The sequence below is a fragment of the Eptesicus fuscus genome, chromosome 10, assembly GCF_027574615.1.
Source record: "Eptesicus fuscus isolate TK198812 chromosome 10, DD_ASM_mEF_20220401, whole genome shotgun sequence".
In the NCBI taxonomy this organism is placed as follows: Eukaryota; Metazoa; Chordata; class Mammalia; order Chiroptera; family Vespertilionidae; genus Eptesicus; species Eptesicus fuscus.
In genome coordinates, this window is record NC_072482.1 from 9,906,532 (window position 1) to 9,926,518 (window position 19,987).

Genomic DNA, 19,987 nt, shown 5'->3' on the forward strand with positions numbered 1-19,987 from the left:
TTTCTCTGAGGAGCGGGGGATGGACAAGTTGGGGAGGAGGGGAGATGGACATAGGAAAGTGGAATAAACCTCGAGTCTTTGTAAGAACTATCCAAAGAGATATGGAGGACAGGTACTTGTTTTTCTTGGGAGAATAGAACAGGAAGGAAGGGAGCTATACGTTCAAGGCTTATAAGAAAGAGCTCTGAGGATGAAGTCTTCTGAGTGTGGCTGAGAAATACTCCAGCCACTAGGGGGAGCTGTGGTGTCCATGGATGAGATGTCACCACCAGAGTGGGAGCAATAAAAAAGGCCAGGAACCGGATGGGTGCCTCAAAGGCTGGAGAAGAAACCCCCACTCCCCAGGCCACAAAGTACAAGGGTCCAAAGAGGGGACAAGAGCCACGGGTTCTTCTTGGGCCTGGGAGCGGGCTCACACCAGTTTGTGAGAGCCAAGTGTTAAGTTTTTGCACTTTTGCAAACTGTATTATACACAGTTATGACTAAAATGAACTTAATATAAATTTATGATTAAATTACGTCAAAAACAAAGGTAATAAATACTCAAAACTTATCACTCCCTAATTACCTAATGATTTTACTGACCCCATTTTACTGCAATGTATAATCTTCACTATTACTTATGCTCGAGTTTGCACCTGTTGTATATGCATGGCGGAAATACTATAAATAGCACATCTCTTCCCAACTCCACAGTCAAGGAGGTCGCATTGATGGCTTGAAATTGGCTATTCTGGGAATATTTATGCCATGGAAATTGGCAAACACTACAATCAGGCCTTTTTAAATTTCTCCAGAGAGCCAGTCTTTTAACATTTACCAGTACTGGTCTGCAAGTGTGTGTGTGTGTGTGTGTGTGTGTGTGAGTGTGTGTGTGTGTGAGTGTGTGTGTGTGTGTGTGTGTGTGTGTGTGTGTGTGTGTTGTCGGGACTGAGCTCTCCCCCCAGGAACCTGGAAACAGAGCCTCAAGGAGAATGGGACATCCTATTTTCCACTTGTCTCTCAGATTGCAGGGAGTGGGGGGTGGGAGGGCCTGGAATGGGAAGAAGAGGCAGGAAGGAGGAGGGGTCAGGAAGCCAAGGGGTTAAGGGGAGTGTCCAGGTTTGTGTCCCATTCAGTTTATTTTTCTTTCCCTGGGTATACCTCTGATGGCAAAAGTTACACCAAGTCATGGTGGCAATTTTGTGGAATAGAAAAGCCTGTAATAATGTAAATAACACTTATTTTAACAACTTAATCTGAGAGTAAATTTTATTTTTCTAGGCATATTTGTGTAATATAGAAATACCCATAAATATACTTGGGATCAAATGTACTCATTACTTTTTTAATAGTCAAAATAAAATTAGATGGGAATTAAAAAAATAAGCCAATTAAATGGAAATACAGTTACCAAATATTAAAATTTGGTGAGATGGCAATAAATGTGCTTTAAATAGCAGGAACTGGCAACTGCCATCATTTTGACGTGCTGACGAGTGTCAGTGATATTTTGAGATGCCTGCAACAACTGAAACTTGATATGAAGATCACTGTGATTCCTTTGGGGACAAAGTCACAGATTCTGCTAATACCACTGACATTTATTGCCTTCATTTATCATGGAAGGAAATGCTAAGTTTCAGTTGAAGGTTGCCAGAAATAAAAGCACAGGTATACCTCGGAGATACTGTGGGTTTGGTTCCAGACACGACAAGAAACTGAGTATCACAATAAAGTGAGTCACACGCATGTTTCGGTTTCCCAGGGCACATAAAAGTTGTGTTTCCAATACTGCAGTCTATTAAGTGTGCATTAGCATTGTGTCTAAAAAACAAGGTATGCACCTTAAGAAATACTACATTGCTAAAAAATGCCAACCGTCATCTGGGCCTTCAGCAAGACATAATCTCATTGCAATATCTGTGAAGCACAATAAAGCATCTACCTAATAAAAGAGTAACATGCTAATTGACTGTACCTTCGTGACGCCCACCAGCCAATCAGGAGTGAGTATGCAAATTAAACCAGCAAAGATGGCGGGTTAATTTTCATACGTGGGCGCCAAGCGGCCAGGGGCAGGTGCCAAGCAGCTTCAGGCCGGAGGGGAAAGGCAGCTCTGGCCAGAGCAAAGTTGGTGCCAGCAGCCAGGGGAAGGAAGGCCCATTCTTGCATGAATCTTCATGCATTGGGCCTCTAGTAGTGCAATAAAACAAGGTATACCTGTATAATTTTATTTTTCCACCCACGTCCCTGGACCCCTGAATGCTAGCCATAGACCAACAGAGAAGAAAAGAGAATAGCCTGACCTGGTTAAGAACCACTGAACTAAATGGTTTTTACTGTTTTCTTAAGGATCCCTTGCAGAGTGCCTTCTGGAGCCTTGGTCCTTTGACTTTTGACTCTGATGCACCCCCACCCACCCACCCACCCACCCATGGTTGGAAATCCTTCCTATTGTCTGACTGCAATTCTCTTAATTCCCATCCTCCCTGGAGATAAGTCTTCAGGTTTAATAGCCCTAATAATTATTGTAATAATTATCCTGATCATCGCCTTCCCTTGCACAGCACCATAGCTATGCAACTGCCAGTCAATGACATGCAAATGAACAGTATTTAAAATGCAAACAAGATGCGAGTTCCCTGTGAGCATGCTAGGATGTCAGTGTTTTAGCTATACTGTATAAATGAGCCAAGCGGTTACTGTAGGTGGGACACAATGGAGCACGGGTCATGGGATGACTCTTTGCAAATAGTTGTACAGAATAACACGCAAGTGCAGGATGCCCATTCCGCTAACGGCTCTGGCCTGGGCAGGTTCGTGACCCGCTTCATCGAGCTGGATGGCTTGACCTGTCTGCTAAACTTCCTCCGGAGCATGGACCACGCCACCTGTGAGAGCCGCATCCACACCTCCCTCATCGGCTGCATCAAGGCTCTGATGAACAACTCTCAGGGGCGGGCTCACGTGCTGGCGCAGCCTGAGGCCATCAGCACCATCGCGCAGAGCCTGCGCACGGAGAACAGCAAGACCAAGGTGGCTGTGCTGGAGATCCTGGGCGCCGTGTGCCTGGTGCCCGGCGGCCACAAGAAGGTTCTGCAGGCCATGCTGCACTACCAGGTGTACGCAGCCGAGCGCACGCGCTTCCAGGTGAGGGCCTGCGGCGGGCTTGCAGAGGGACCTGCAGAGAGGGCTTTGGTGAGGAAAATGGACTTCTTGCTCGTACATGGGTTCCCTGAGGCTGGGATAGTGGTTTGTTTCATTTTCATGGCTCTGTCTCCCTGAGCCCAGCACCTGGCTCATTAGAAGGACTCAGGGAAGAATTGTCTAATTCATGCAATTGCTGGGCTCAAAATTTTAGGCCTTGTGCCTGGCCCGTGCCTACTACGGGGACCCTGGGAACAGTCCTGCGAGCTCAGGCCAGGCTATTCTCTTTTCTTCTCCCTGGCCTGCCCCAGAAACGTGCCAGTGAGGTAGACAATGAGTATCACGTGTCTCGGCGTAGAGTTAAGTCTCCGTAGATGTGAACTGTCATTACACTCTGTGGTTTATCCACCAGGATAGACTATTTGTTTATTCTGTCTTCAAACATTTATAAGCACCTACTGTGTGTGAAAAGTGGCCCCTGACCTTTTGCAGAAGATACGGAAGAGACAAAGGCAGTGGCCATGCTGTGGAGGAGCTGTAAGGTGCCGGAGCAGAATTTCAGCACTGCCCAGCAAAATCACCCAGCCTGAGGCTGGGTGGAGAGGAAGTAAGGCAGGGCTGGGGCAGGCATGGAGAAGCTGTGGCGAAGGCCCCGGATAAGTTGGATTGATGGGTAGAGAGAATGGACAGGGCATTCTGCTAGTTGGGATGGCAGGGGAGAAGGCGCAGAGGCTGGACCTCTAGGACCCTGAGCTCCCCTCTCCTCTCCTGTGCTGCCTTCCCATCCAGACCCTGCTGAATGAACTGGACCGAAGTCTGGGCCGGTACCGGGATGAAGTGAATCTGAAGACAGCCATCATGTCCTTTATCAACGCCGTCCTCAATGCTGGCGCCGGGGAGGTGAGGCATCTTTCCCCGCCCTTGCTGCGCCCTGACTTTCTGGACCTGGGCTAGCGTGGGTGCCTCCTGGGGAAGTCGCAGAGGGGAGGGCCAAGCATCTGGTTGGGTGGCTGCCGCCGCCATCATTGTCTTTAGCACCTCTTGCTGCCTTCTCTTGGGCTGAGCAGGAAGAGCTTGTCATTAACCTTGCTGTCAGGAGGGGCTTCTGGGAGCGTCCTGCACACGTAGCATCGTGCATTATGTGTGTCGTGGACAAACCCCACCGTGGCTGGCTGATGATGGCTTCGGGCGGTGGGATTATTTATGGGAAGAGGAAAAGTGTTGGCCCTTCTTTTTAGAGTTTTCTAAAGATCTGCTGTGGACTGGTTTCTGGGTTGGCTAGTCATGCTCTTCTAGCACCTTCTGTCAGGAGGCCTGGTTTCTTATTTCTTTCCTTTGGGGTCAGAATGGGATTTTCAGACCATAAAAATAGCAATAATTAAAGAATAATTAGTCAGATGCCTCAGTCAAGGTCAGCTTATTGAAGGATAAAGGGGCACTTTAAGAATCTGTACTTTTCCCTTTTTTCTGCCGGCATGTTTTTGGTGTTTTGTTTTGTTTTTCACCCAATCCTCATGACCTCAGTTAGATGAGGTGGAATTGGGGAATAATCTGTCCCTAAGATGATGACAACACCTTTGTCATTACTAGCTATTTATGACTGACATCTGTTCTGATTAGTTGGTTAACCATAACTCATCAGGTAATATTTACTAACACCATTCCTGTAGGTCAAGCATGTCAAACTCGCGGCCCGAGGGCCACATACCTCGTTTATTTGGCCCGTGTTAGGCTTTGAGTTTCACATGCTTGCTGTAGGTAATATTATGACCATTTTACAGATGAGGAAACTAAGGCTTTCCCAAAGTCACAAAACTAGTAAAAGTGACAGAGCAGGGATTTGAACCAAGATCTGTCTGAGTCCAAAGCTTGTGCTTTGTATCACTGTACAACACTGCCCTTTGAGGCCAAAAGCTATGAGACTCAACGGAGATGAGGCAGGAGACCGACAAGGATTAACAACATTGTCTCCTCCCACCCTTCCTTAGGGCTCTGGGACTTGAAGCAGCTCCAGTTGAGTGGGCTGCACAAGTGGTGGGATGATGACTGCAGTGGCAGTGAGGGTCCCCTGGGGACTCTTATGGAAATTGAGACCAAAGAGTCTGGTCCTTCCTTGCTGACCCCCTAGGACAATCTGGAGTTCCGCCTACATCTACGGTACGAGTTCCTGATGCTGGGGATACAGCCCGTGATTGACAAACTCCGGCAGCACGAGAATGCCATCCTGGACAAGTAAGGCCCACACCACCCATCCCCATGGCAGACCTATGGGGACAGAGCCTTGGTGGGTAAGGGTCACAACCTTCATGGGGGCAGCCCTTCCCACTGGAGACCACCTGCCAGACCCAACATCAATGCAGAATCAGCCCTGTGTGCGGGGCGGGCTGTAGCTCCCCATCCTCTTGTCCCATGTCTTACCTATATCCCTACCTGTCCTCTTTGCTGACCTGCTGTCTCATCTCTGATGTTATAGACAGGTGGGCCCTGTAGTCCTCAACCACGGCAGTACTTGCCCCTCGAGGGGCATTTGGAAACATGTGGGAGTGTTGTTTGGTTTTCAGACTGCCTGGTTGTTAGGGACCAGGAATGCCAAATGTCCTACAGTGTGCTCCTGCTCAACAGAAATGGCCCACTCAGAAGACAAGCCATAAAGCCCTTTGTTGTTCAAGGGCACCGTTACATTCCCGTGTGTTACTAGCAGCCCCTCTGGTTCTGTCCCATGGGTCCAGGCTCTTTTATTACACTGGACCTTAAGGGAAAGAGGATGAATCCTTTGGAAGTGGAGTGGAGAGTGAAGGGGTAGAAAATAAGGGAGATTGACCTTGAGGGCTGACATGGGGACGGCATGAGCACACTGGGAAGGTATATATCGGACAGTAGTCCCTGACTGGGAGCATTTTACCCCCACCCCAGGGGACATTTGGCAATGCCTGGAGACATTTTTGGTTGTCACAGCTGAAGGTGGGGGTGCTACTGGCATCTAGTGGGTGGAGGTCAGATGCTGCTGAACTGCCTGCAACTGACAGGTTAGCCTACCATAACCAAGGGTAATCTAGCCCCAGTGTCAATAGTGCTGGGTTGACCTCCCTGAGGGCAGGGCCTGGGAGTCTATACAGGGGCGTGTTGCCTACAGACAGCTGCTTCCTTCTGGTTTGGCATTGACCTCACCTGAATGAAGCTTTCAGGTTTAGCTGGTGGGGGCTGGAAGGGGCTGTAACCCTTCAAGGATATCCTGATGCTAATATCTGCGCTCTCAATGCTCCCATCCTATCCAGGCATTTAGACTTCTTCGAGATGGTCCGGAATGAGGATGACCTGGAGCTAGCTAGGAGGTTTGACATGGTGAGGAGCCTGCCGGGGTGAGGTGACTGTGGCGGTCCAGGTGGCCCCTTAGCCGCTTCTACAGATCCTGTGCTTGGTGGGTCTAGCGTTGGTTGGGTTCCCTGATGGGTCCCCCCATGCCAGGTCCTGTTTCTGGATGCCCGGCAGTATGTGGGCCTCACCTGGTGGGTTTCACCTGGTAGAGTATTTACCCACTAGCGGGTCACAACTCCCAGAGGAAAGAGAGACATTCTTTCAGCTGAGTAGTCTCAAATGCCGCTCCTGGACTACTTTCCCCTGCCTTCTGGCAATCCTGAGTCACCTCCTCCCATCACGCACCAGATCATGCTTAGCAAACACAATCATATTTTCATTTTAGCCCTAGTAGCCCTCTGCTGCTTAAATTTTGTACTATAAAATCCCCATCCAAATAGGAACCTGCTTTGGGTGGTGCTTCAGTCACGAACCACCATCCTGTATATTCTCTCAAAGTTCCTGGATTTATAGACACAGAAGCAGGTTAGAGAGACCGGGCAGATGGCCTGTTGTCACAACCAGAGAGCAGACGTTGGGCTGAGCCCAGGCTGTGGACCTGTGTGCCACGTGCTTCTTCACTCACCTGTGTCCCTGCTTCCTCCCCTGGGTTTGAATCAGTAGTTCTCAATCAGGGGCAACTTAGCAGACCCCACCCCCACTCATGGGGACATGTACATGTCTTGAGACATTTTTAAGTTGTGACAACTAGTGCGAGGAGGATGCCACTGGATGCTGCCAAACACCCTATAGTGAGCAAGGCAGCCCCTACAACAAAAATGATCTGGTCCAAGATGCCAATAGGCCCAGGTTGAGAAGCCCTGGTGATATAATTAGCATATCTCCCTCTTGCTCCTGGGCCAGAGGCAGGGGAAGGTGGGACCTCCTGGGGGATGGTGCAGTGGGTGGAGGCAGGGTCTTCTCTCCCCTATTCTCTTCCTCGCTGTCTCCCCCAACCCAGTCACTGCTGCCTCCAACCCCCCAGGTCCACATCGACACCAAGAGTGCTTCCCAGATGTTTGAGCTGATCCACCGGAAGCTGAAGCACACGGAGGCCTACCCCTGCCTGCTGTCTGTCTTGCACCACTGCCTGCAGATGCCCTGTGAGTAGCCAGCACCTGCCGCTTCCTCAGCCAGCCCCGGGAGGTCTGGCCAGGACTCAGGCCCCTGCTCTTCCCTCCCTCCTAAGGCCAGGACTTCCACAATCACCTTGGGGTGTTGCTAGACTTGGTCCCAAGCAGTGCCAATATCTCAGTCCAACGAACAGTACTTGATCACCCTGAAATCAGACAGCTCTGACAGGGGAGTGAGCAGACTTCTTGGGGCGTTCCAAAAAGGTCTGTGTTTGGGGGATGGCACAGATGTGCAATGAGCAGGCTAATTTTTTGAAAATCAATTCCTCCAGCCAGTCCTTGCTGGAACCCACCCTAACACCCTTGCCCCTGCCTCTCTTTTCAAATGTCAGCATCTACAGGAGCAGATGCTAAGCTCTTAAGATCCAAGTGTGCATGGTGACTACATAAATTACACATAATTATTGATAAGCCACTCCAGCATGCAACTTGAAACTGTACCATTTGGTATTTAAGCTCTTCACAAAATGGGATATTTGGAAAATCATGGTCAACCTAGACAGACTCTCTGTGGTGGTAGTGAAGGTGGTGATGGTGACGAGGACAGTTTACCGTGTGCCAGCTCTGGGCCAGGTGCAGTGTGAGGTCCTTTAGCACAGTGTCTCTGAACCTCAGAATGCTGTACAGGGTGCACATTATGATCTTGTTTTCAGTGGGTGAACTTGAGGCTGAGCCAGTCTGTGCATATGAAGGAACTTCTGTTTCTTTGGGGCCAGGGCTCTAGATGAAACGTGTTCTGCTTCTGTGAGCCAGTGTCCTGGCTCCACCCTGGTTTCCTGGGTGAAAGGTAAATGGAGCATGACACCACGTGGCAATGCCTGTGTCAGTGGAGTGGTGGGGGGGAAAAAAAACAAAAAACAGACACGGTGGCTGGGACTGAGCAGCTCTTAGTTCTTCTCCGTAAGTCAGAGCAGAGGTCTTCATGGAAGACACGGGAAGGTCCTAGGAAACCTGACTTCTGTCCCAGGTCCCTGTGCTTGGTGTCCCATGGGCATGTGTCTGGGTCTCTCTATCGACTTTAGAAGGGGCTTTACAGACATGACCTTCCATCTTGTAGGCATTAATGATTTGACTTCAAGGTCAGGATCATGCTGGTTGACCTTCTTTGGTGGTCAGCAGAAATGAAGTATTGGGGATCAAGAACTAATGAAGAGTTTCAATCTCGGAAAATGTCTATGCCCAGCCAGACGATGAGTAGAGGGGATGAGAGTGGGACATCATGATATCGGGCACAACACGCAATGCCCACGATGCCTTTGCCTTCATAGTTCAGGGTCACCTTCAACAAAACAAATCTTCCTGGGTTCCATTACCAGTTCTCCGATGCAGTCTGATTCCCTCCCTGTGCACACCTGCAGTTAGTTTCCATCCATCTTTCTCTGTAGAACAATAGCATAGATATTGCCCTAAAACCTATTCTTTTTAAAAAATTTCCCTGCAGACTTCATTATTCAGCATGTAATATTTTGGAGTAGATTTGCCTTCTGAAAGGCTTTTCTTAAGGTAATTGAAAAAGCAATTTGCATTCCCAAGGCCTTAGATGCTTGGGTACCCACAGGGAAGAAAAGCAGATAGGAAGCATTTCAGAGAAATATGTCCAGAGGTTTGACACAGTCAGAGGGTCAGTCACTGATAATCAAGAAATGACTGGATTTGAGATTCTCTATCATCAGCAATTGCATTGCCTCCCACATCAGACCGGGAGCTTGCCAAGGGAGTGGGGGGCATCTCACCAGCCTGGGCCCAGGCAGTGACTCTAGGGTGAGGCTCCAGGGCTCAGTGTAGATGCGATGCCTGTGTCCCTCAGACAAGCGGAACGGCGGCTACCTGCAGCAGTGGCAGCTCCTGGACCGCATCCTACAGCAGATTGTCCTCCAGGATGAGCGGGGTGTGGACCCTGACCTGGCTCCCTTGGAGAACTTCAACGTCAAGAACATCGTCAACATGTGAGCAGTGGCCAGCCCTCACCTGTCCTCCTTCTCCTTCTCATCTCTCTCCTACATGGGGGTCTCACTCCCCGTCTCACCCCAGACATCTCCACACTGGCCTTGAGCAGTATTGTCCAAAGGAACTCTGAGACCATGGAAGTGGTCCATATCCACTCTGTCCACACGTGGCTGCCCAGCACTGATATGTGGCTGATGTGACTGAGGAACTGAATTTTACATTGTATTTCCTTTTAATCAAATAACCATATGACATATGGCTAGTGCCCACCATATTGGACAGCACAGCTGACGGTTACTCACCTCTCACTGGTCCGTTGCGTGGAGTGGATAGAGGAGAAGTTTAAACTCATCAGCACAGAGGAGGAGTCAGCAGGCCATGCCTGTGGGCGAATTCCACAGCTTGTGTTTGCATGGTCCATGAGCTAAGAAGAGATTTTACATTTTAAAAAGGTTGTTAAAAACACACACACACGAATATGCAGCAGAGACTGTACACAGTATATAAACCTCTGTCCCTTTAGAGGTTTTCCGACCGCAGATGCAGGGCAAGACCCGTTAGCCATGAGGTTATGGGACAAGGAGGGCACAGCCTGAAGTATTCTGACCTTACAGGCTTTGTCTGACCCTGGGTACAGAGGAACACAGAGAGCAAGTTCCAAGTCACATCCATCATATTCAGACCTTATGTTCTGAATATTGATTTTAAACTTAAACACTGAATTTTAATTTGAAACATTTATCTTTCAGCATAAAATTTTAATTTTAAACACTGAATTTTACATTTTTAATTTCAAGCTTTTACTTATTTTTCAGCCTAAGTCTGAGCCATTTGCCCTTAAGGAGATTAAATAGGCTCTCACTGATTGGTTGTATTGCATTTCAACAACAAGCAGAAAATGAATTTTAAACAATTCAGCTACTGTCAACAAACTCTAGGAGAGCTGGTGGGCCCCTGCTCAGCAGCGCTGTCCTGCTTAATGCTTCCTCACTCTCTGGACCTGCCCAGCCCCAGGTCAGACCCCAGTCCACCATGCCTCCTGCCCAGTGTCAAGGAACCTAGGTCAAAACTCTCTGAGAGGCTCAAAGAAGCCATTTCACAGATGGTGGTGAAGGAGGTAGCAGCCCAGGGACGATGGCGGTGGTTCTCCCCAAAGAAATCTCTGCACAAGTTATTTCCCTTCCACGCTGTCCCCTGTTTACAGTCTTAGCCTGGTTGAGGAGGCCAAGAGTCATGGATCTCACTCTTCCACATTCTCAGGTTTACCAAAGACATGATTACTGGGGTCTCACCTTGGGGTTTCACCTCTCTTGTACCTTGATGTCTAAATGAAAGCTTACTTTTATCTGGTTGCAAGAGTTTGATGCGAATGAGGACTTCTTATAATTTAGACACCCCCGCCCCCTTCACCCTCATTCTGTGTTGGAATGGGTGACCTCTCTCACTCTTGCACATTGGTCTTTGGAAGCCTGCACCATGGTAGTGCCAATATTTTGATCTCTGTCAATGCAAAAACCTGTTTTTACAAAGGGGTACAAATCATTACAGCTAAGGGAAGCTTGAGATTTGGGCCTAGTTCTACCATTAAAATCTTGTCTCCAGTCTCATCTCAGGAGCTTCAACTGTTCCACAAAGGGGCTAGATTACAGGGCACCTAGGGGTCCTTGTAGCTTTCACAGTCCATGGAGAAACACACAGTGAGAACTGGGAAGGGATGGGGACCTGGAGGAACATCTGGAGAGTCAAAACCCCGCCCTCCTCGATGTGGCCAGATAGACTGGGGTCAAGGCACCAATGGGAGGTTGAGTGCCAGCGTTCAACAGGACCCTCCCTCTGCTCCCCACCAGGCTCATCAATGAGAATGAAGTGAAGCAGTGGCGAGACCAGGCAGAGAAGTTCCGGAAAGGTGAGGAGTTCTGCCTAAACCTGCTGCATGCTCCACACACCCCTTCCGCTGTCCAGCCCAGGACCCATTTCCTTTGGAGGGGGCCACATGCAGACTCACATTCTCTCTCTCCATTTTCTCTCCTGCCCCACATCATCTAGAACACACGGAACTGGTGAGCAAGCTGGAGAGGAAGGAGCGAGAATGTGAGACGAAGACTCTGGAGAAGGAAGAGATGATGCGGACGCTGAACAAGATGAAGGACAAGCTGGCCCGAGAGTCCCAGGAGCTGCGCCAGGCTCGGGGACAAGTGGCTGAGCTAGTAGCCCAACTCAGTGAGATCTCAGTACGTGGGCACTCTCCTCTCCTTCCACATAGATGAGCCGAGACCTTCAGGATATGGAGGGAAGAGCAGGTGTAGGGAGGGCCCAAGGATCCCGGGATGAGGGAGAAGTGAGGGGGGCCTCATCCCCGCATAGAGGGGGCTCCTGAAGCTGTAAGGGTGACACTGTTGTGTTACTTAGAAAAAATAATGCTCCTTCTTCTGAGTGGTGCTGTCCCAGGAAGCACACCTTGGAAGTAGAGTGCAGGTGGGCTTGTGGCTTCCCCGCCCTCAGCAGGTCATGGCCTACACAACTCTCTGTGTCAACCCTGCTGTTGCATTGTGACGACTCTGACTTTGCTCAGTGTCTGTGTGTGAGTGTTTGACTTATGTGTCTGTCTATCTGTGGTTGTGTGTGTGGTGGATGTTTGAGATACAGAGAGAAAATGGGGGCTCAATGTAGGTGGGAGATAAGAGTAGGATTGGGGGATCTAGTGTAGATGGAGAATAAGAGTAAGGAAAGGAATAATAGTGGGAGACCTGAAAGGTATCATTGCTGAAGGCTTCGTTCTTTTGATTTTTCTGTCTCCTCACAGACAGGACCTGTATCTTGCCCACCTCCCCCTGGAGGCCCACTTACCTTGACTTCCTCGATGACAACCAATGACCTGCCTCCACCTGCACCCCCTTTACCATTCACCTGCTGTCCCCCACCGCCACCACCCCTTCCACCTGGTGGGCCTCCCACCCCTCCTGGCGCACCACCTTGCTTCGGCATTGGCCTGCCTGTCCCTCCAGACCCTTTCCCCAGCAGTGATGTCTCACTCAGGAAGAAGTGTGTCCCCCAACCTTCCCACCCACTGAAGTCCTTCAACTGGGTCAAGCTGAATGAGGTGAGTAACCAGGAGAGGCCAGTGCATCCATTCTCCTACAGCTGGGGGGCAGTCAGCCCCACTGTTTGGAGATCTATCCCCTGGGTTCTTTCTTTGGTGGGTGTAAGGGTAGACATAGAGGATGCAAAAGATGGGGTTGCTGATGCCAGGCAGCTCACTCCACTGGGAAGAACATTCTACCCTGGGAGGACATGGCTCGTCATGTGGTAATGCTTACATTGCCCAAGCCACCTACAAAAGGAATCTATGTGTGCTGAGGATTAATGGAGTAATATAGATACAAGTGCATGGGCCAAGCAGGGGTGCTTTCTAGACAAGACAAGGGCTGGACTGGAACCATAAGGACAGGGTCAATCTGAGAAAAAAGGTAGAAGATCTGGGCAAAGATCTTGGGCCAAGGACTGAGATGGTAAAGATCAAGGACTGAAATGAGGCCATGACAGGGGCTATGACACCCTTGCAATGAAGAGTTTGATGCCAAGATATAGCCATTTTGGCATCTTCCCAGGAGAATGGTGCTACTTTCTAGATGGCTCAGCAGTGAGAGACCCTCACAAATATTACCCACTAGTCACCCATTCCAGGCCCAAGTGTAGAGTTGATTTCTCTGTCGGACGTTCAAGATCATAGAGCATAGATGTCCTGGGTCACATAACCCCTAGAAAATGAAGGCCAGTTGCAGCCTGGGTCAAGCTCTGCATCTGGTTCTATACTGTGTCCTATTAAGAGGACCAGTGACTTTGTCCCTGAGATAAACACATATAAGGCAAATGGGTTCAGTTGGCCTGACTTACACTCACCCTTCAATAACAGCTATGATTGGAGCTGAGAGTAATGGGTGCCCTCTGACCTTTGGATCTAGAAAGTGTGTTCAGAGAAACACTTTTAGATCCTGAGGATGGACTAAAGGAGAGGTTCTACCCTCTAACAAGACACAGTTTGGCTCTAACTGTGTGGCCTGTGAAACCACTCATGTTGTCTACATTCCATTTACTTGTCTGTAAGGTGATCTCTACGATTCCTTCCACCTCTGGTTCTGTGACCTAGGTAGAAACATGATGCATGAATACAGCCCATTTGTAGTCTCCTGGGCCTCTGATGACACCGTCAACCTGAATTATTAAAATTTTAGAGCCACCTCTTGGCAGCACGTTGAAGCAACATTGTTGAAGTTGGTGGCAGCTGCATTGCACAGTTGTGCCCTGTGCATGCTTCTCCATGGTTACGAGGCAAGGCAGGAAGGCCAAGGGCATGTGAGCCGGCAACCAGCTCTGCAGAACCAGAGGCCAGAGGCTGTGTGGGAATGTTCATAGTTCATAATCAAAAGTGATGTTTTTAAATTGTCGTAAAAAAGATATAATCTGCATCTCCTATACTTATAACTTTTAATTTATGATTTTAAAATGTCATGAAAAGTTGATTAGGTACCTTAGCAATTAAGGAATACAGACAAGGCAAAATATTTTTGCAACATTTTTTATCATATAGAATTTCGTGCTTAGGATTTTCTCTGAGGTCCAGTACTAATAAAGCCTACCGAATTCCTCAGGGACCCAGCACAGGCCAGTTTCATGCCAAGACTGGAAAGCACTGTTTTGGTGGAATAGGCATCGGGGAGCAGTCCTGGGAGCTGCAGATGATTCTTAGCCAGGGTGGGTGGCGGGGAGTCAAATGATGTTTTGTGAACCTATTATCCCAGCCGCAAGCTTTGACTTGCATGGCGAGGGGTCATTTCATCATTTGGGCTTCAGGTTCTTGATCTGTAAGATGAGGGTAATTATGACATCCATAGCAAAGGTGGTTTTAATACATATAAGGTACTTGCCAAGTGACTAACACATAGGAAGTCGTAATAATAATAATAATAATCTACACTAATAAAAGAGTAAGATGCAAATAGACCGTACCATCAGACACCCACCAGCCAATCAGGAGTGAATATGCAAATTAACCCAACAAAGATGGGTTAATTTGCATATGCAGGCGCCGAGCAGCTGGGGGTGGGGCGGGACAAAGACATTCTGCACCGCCCCAGCCGCTCCAGGCCTCTGGGTGGCATGGGAAGGTGGAAAGGTGGCTCCAGCTGGAGCGAAGGCGGTGCTGGCAGCCAGGGGAAGGAAGGCCCATTCTTGTACGAATCTTCGTGCATCAGGCCTCTAGTAATAATAATAGATTGGTTATTGTTGGTGGCACTACCATGTGTGCTTTGAGTATGTTATCTCACTTAATCTATACTTTAGCTCAGTAAATAAGCACTGTTGAGACTCAGTTTCCCCCCTATGACATGAGAAGAGAACAGGGCCCCTCCATTTGCCAGTGGTCCCACAGAGTGACGAGACAGGGACAGAGCAAGCCAGCCTGGTCTCGCTGACCCCGCATGCTCCTTGAGGGAAACAGTGAAATGTGCGTTGAGAAAGATTTCCCTGGCATACACAAGTTGTCCCTGAGGGGCAGAAACTCCAGGAATCTAGGCCACAGGTGATGGGGTCTCAGCCAGAGTGACGTAAAAACTAAATTTGGGGAAGATGAGGCATGGCAGGCACATTAGGGTGACTTGGTGAGATTTAGGGTGTGGAGAACACTGGAATAGACATACCCCGGTCTGGCTCCAGACTCAGCGCACCCCACTAGGAGTTCCTGTGGAGAATATGGAGGAGGGCGAGTATTTGGGAAGACACACTGAGAGGCTAGCCCTCAGTCTGTTTTCTCTTCCTAGCGTTCAGCATCCCACCCTCTCATTCTGCCCTTTTTCTCATCCTGGCCTCACCGGGAATGAGGAGCAATGGGAAGCTTCACCTCTCTGAGCCTTCCCAGTGTGCCCACCTGCACCCCAGGCCTGAGTTTAGGTGGGGACCGAATTAGAAGTTTCTCTCCCCTGCCTGCCCCAATTCCTTTCCCAACTATCTCCTCTCTGCTACTACCTTCCCCATTCCAGGAGCCTGGCCCCTCTCCCCAGGCCCCTTCCTCTTCCCCGACCCCACGCGTGCTCCTGTGCGTACGCACACACACACACACACACACACTCACACACACACACACACACACACACACACAGTGGCTGCTTCTGCCATGAAAAGAATGTGTCTGTGTTGGGTTTGGCCAGTTGCCTGTATCCCTTGCCGCTCCGAGCTTCCCAGCCCGGCATTCCACAAGAGGGTCCCTGGCCTTAGGAAGGCCACAGGAATGTCCCCACCCCCTGCTCTAGCCTAGCCTCCCCTTTTCCAGAGTTTAAGAAAATAAAAGTGAGTGAAAGGTATGTTTCTCTCTCCAAGCCTTGCCGAGGGGGACGCGGGGGGAGGAGGCGGGGGCATTAGGAAGGCTCCCCAGCTGCCCTGCAGCCAGAGGACGCGTGAGGCGAGACCCTACCTGAAAGTCAGCAGGGCTGTAGGTGAGGTGGGTTCCCAGGAGGAGGGGGTGGAGCACCTGCGGGGAGGACCTCTGGTCTGCATCCTCTAAGCCATCCTCAGGACCACTCGAGTGGCCTGGCTTGGCTGGCAGCTCCTCCCCAGAGGCTGACACCTTCTTCCTAGGCCCCTGGGGGGGGGGTTCAATGCAAGGGTCCTAACAGAGGTGGGCGGGGCCTATGGTGAGGAGCCCTGGAATGTACACTCCTGGGCCCTTCCCAGTCATAAGCCAGGGGCCATCCTCCCTGACCAACGGGAGGTTGTGGCAGAGTCTCGCTGGCCCCGGCAGTCACTGGAGGGGACAGGATGTCCCAGCCTTTGACATTGGTCCGCTTTCTGGGAATCTGGGAAAGTGGGAGGAAAACCCCAGGGAGAGAAAATGGCCATTTCAGATGCAGGAAGTATCGTTTGCGCTAAGGATCCCCAATATGTGTGGGCACTCTTCCTGCCGCTGACCCCGCCGGCCCGCCTTCAGGGGGAGGGCCCGAGAGCGCTGGCTCGGCTTTGCTCTTCTGGAAGGAGTTTCATACTCGCCCATCCCTCACTCAGCTCACCCGCTGATTTCTGTAACGTGCTTACACGTGGCCCCACGTGGACAGGCGGAGAAGGAGGTTGTCTCTGGCCTCTATCCTGGGGCTGAGTATTGAGGAAGGGTGGAGGTTAGAGGGGAGGAATGACCCCCTTCTGAGGGCCTGGCCGCCTGGCTGTCAGGATGTGTACCCCTGGGGACAGGTGGGGGTAGGGAGGCACCAGCCATCTCCACAGAGAAGGAAGTGAGTCAACCATAGGTCTCCTCCCCGCCCCGAATCTTAGGAGCGTGTCCCTGGCACCGTATGGAATGAGATTGATGACATGCAGATATTTCGGATTCTGGACCTACAGGACTTTGAGAAAATGTTCTCAGCCTATCAGAGGCACCAGGTAAGACCCCGCCCCCTCGAGCCTCCTGGATCTTGACTTTTAGCCTTGACTTCACATTTGTGCCTTAATAAAACCACAGTGTCTGACACATGGCCCCTCCCTTCCTCCATCCTGAATGTGTTGAATGATTTGATCATTTGCCAGGTCCCAGGTGCGTGCTGGGAACATAGATACGAAGTAGAGGTGTGCAGTGCAGGAGAGGAGACATCCCATAGTATTACAGTTTGCATTCACACATCAAGTGATGAATGAGCATGTGGTGGTTTCTCTCTCTCATCCTGGAGCACTGGAGGTAGAGTCCGAGGGCCTGGCCACTGCTGATACTGCTTTTTCTTTGGCCGCAGGATTTAAGGACTATACCTAAAAGGCATTTTAACTTTCAAACCACTTTTCTCTATATACTCTCATCTCTCAACACCCCCAAGAGTAGGGTATAAGAGGATGCTAATGTTTCAAGGTCATGTTAGGGGTTGAGGCTGGACCAGGCCCGGGCAGGTGGGCAGAGGCCCTGGGCTTCACTCTCCAGGCGGTGGGTACAGAGTGCTGACGAGTAAGTAAGCAGCATGAGGGGGCGTGGGGTTGGTGGCAGAATACAGGGCATTCCCGAGCCAGGGATCTTAACCATGCTGAGTGCCTGTGGAGTTGCCAAAAATGGACCTCATCCTCACATGAATGTGAGTCAGGAAGTGGGCTGGGGCCCAGGAATCTGCATTGCAGCAGCACATCTGGGGGCTGCCCCCCAAGTCCAGTTGGGCATTACCAGCCCAGGCCTGGAAGGGTTGGCTTTCTCTCTGGCCTGCCTCCAGGGGCTGTTTCCGCTCAGGGCTATGTTCTTTTCTTCCATGGTTTCTCTACTGAGCCCAGGGTTACGGCCCTGAGGACTCCCCATGTGCCAGTGATGGGGCTGTGCCCTCCTGGCCTGGATGTAGTGACCAGGCTCCCCACTTCTTCCTGCCAAGTCCAGGCCTGAAGCTGACCCTCCCTGAGGGCAGTGGGGGCTGAGGGCAGGTGTCCCTGCTCCCAGGGGACTAGCCAAAGGGGTGGAGGAAGAGCTCTGGCCCGGTTTGGGGGTTCTAGAAAAGCCAGATGGTTGTTCATATCATTTAAATGTGGGTGCTCAAGGCATCTGCTTGCAGGAGGCATTTTCAGCCCTTGCTCATGCCAGGCTGCATGGGCACAGGCAGCGACTGGAGGCATCCTGAGGGCCTGGTGCTCCTGCATGTCAGTGCTCCAAGGGGCCTGGGGATGCAGGGCATGCCTGCAGGAGGTGTTCCAGGCGTGGCCAGTCACATGCTTCCATCGAGTTGGAGCTTCTCCTCCAGGATCCTGAGGCAGGGCTAGGATGGGGGCCAGTAGGGAAAGAGGGGCTGTGGAGTTGAGGACAGGCTGGGTCTGGGGCCTCCCCATTTGGTGAGTGGAGAGGAGTTAGACAGAAAGCCCCCTAGTCTTCCCCCCCTCACTGCTCTGAGCCCACACAGTCCAGCATCCTGTCTGGGTGCAAAGCTCATCCAGGCTCCTGTCACTCAGTGGTCAGGGTTAAATTCACAGCAGCAGAGCTGGTCGCCTCCTCTCGCTGTCTTGGGACCTGGGTGGTTGTGGGCGGAGGGAGGTCTATGAGCTGTGGGTCTCCCTTTCTGTCCCAAGTAGGTTCTGACTTAGTGATTTCAGCTCCATCAGGGTCAGGAAGGGAGAACGGGCGGGGGGTGAGGGGGTGAGCTCCACCTCCTCAGCTGCCCTGAGAGATTCAAAGGCAGGTGAGGGGCAAGGGATGGGAAGCAAAATTCAGGGACGCCTGCTTCCCTCTGCCTGAAGGAACGCAACTTCCAGAGGATCCTGCTCAAGTTCTGTGCATCTCCTCTCCTGTTTAGAAAGTTTAACTCATGGGGTGGAAAGTGCCCTCTGCCCTCTGGGCAGATTCCAGGCGGAGGAGAGGAAAGCCTGGGACCAGCAGCTGGGTTGGTTGGCCCTGATGGGGAGTGGCAGGGGACCCCCTGTGCCCAGGGCCTGTGGGAGGCACTGCCTGTCCTCCGCTGAGTTTGGCTTGGGGGTGCATGTCTGCTAGAAGCTGCTCCTGTGCATGCTCCTCCCCGCCCCCCTCTCCAGCCAGGATTCTGGCTGGGATGGAGCAGGCTGAGTAGAGATGAAGGCCCCCATGTCTCTCCTCCCGTCCCTGGGTCCCTGTACCTCTTGGCTAACGTTGTGCATGTTTAATTCTCTGTTGGCTGTGGCTGCTGCCTGCCTAGGAGCTGATAACTAATACTTCCCAACAGGTGAGTCACTGAGGGGCCTGGACACCCCGACTTTTAACTACTCCCCCAGGCTGCTGCCTGGTACTGGGCCCGAAAGAGCAGGCCTGTCCTTTCTACCTTCTATCTCATTCCCCATCTATACAAGGGGGGATGGGGAGGGTCCCCAAAGAGAAAGAGAAATGTAGGAGAGGGGTTAGCACAGCAGACCCCGGCCAGCGGTGGAGTGAATGGCCCTGGAGTGAGGAGGAAGCTCCTGGTCTGTTGTCTCACCTGAGGGGAGGGCCCGTCAGGCGATCCTGTAAGACTGAGCAGACCGGGCACAGCTCGCAGAGGTGGCCACGTGAGTGGCGGCCCCTGCAGGCACACAGCACGGAGCATGCACTTGGAGGCAGCTCCCAGGATAGGAACTCATTAGGGGCTCAGAGAAGGCGGGGGGTGGGGGTGTCTTTGATTTTTTTGGGAACATGCCTGCTAGAACCTCCAAGGAGATAATTCTACAGGGAATTCTGCCTCAGTTTCCCCACCTCTGAACATGTGGATGCCCTCTACCCAGAGGACATTGGGCTAGGCCTGAAGTCTCCAGGAGTCCAGGGACTGTGACCTCGTGGGGACTTAGAAACAGCTTCTTACATTTTGGGGAGTTTGGGTGGGGCGGTGGGAGTGGGGGTTGAGTCTCTGGGGATGTGTAGATCCTATGACATTCCCGAAGCCATAGGGATCAGCGTCTCCCTCCATCAGAACAGATCCTCT

The 19,987-nt window shown here is 51.1% G+C and overlaps 1 protein-coding gene across 2 annotated transcripts in view; it reads left to right on the forward strand.

Annotated features, from left to right (window-relative positions):
* Positions 1-19,987, forward strand: part of DAAM2 (dishevelled associated activator of morphogenesis 2) — a 103,920-nt gene that overhangs the window by 71,892 nt on the left and 12,041 nt on the right. The window contains exons 6-16 of one of the 2 annotated variants that reach the window (XM_028161174.2): positions 2,799-3,132; positions 3,919-4,029; positions 5,258-5,361; positions 6,405-6,471; positions 7,469-7,586; positions 9,424-9,562; positions 11,411-11,469; positions 11,610-11,794; positions 12,367-12,663; positions 16,881-16,988; positions 19,232-19,258. In XM_028161174.2, coding sequence (XP_028016975.2) covers positions 2,799-3,132; positions 3,919-4,029; positions 5,258-5,361; positions 6,405-6,471; positions 7,469-7,586; positions 9,424-9,562; positions 11,411-11,469; positions 11,610-11,794; positions 12,367-12,663; positions 16,881-16,988; positions 19,232-19,258 — 1,549 coding nt within the window. The remainder of the gene's footprint in view (positions 1-2,798; positions 3,133-3,918; positions 4,030-5,257; positions 5,362-6,404; positions 6,472-7,468; positions 7,587-9,423; positions 9,563-11,410; positions 11,470-11,609; positions 11,795-12,366; positions 12,664-16,880; positions 16,989-19,231; positions 19,259-19,987) is intronic. The other variant, XM_008151943.3, reaches the window with a different exon arrangement.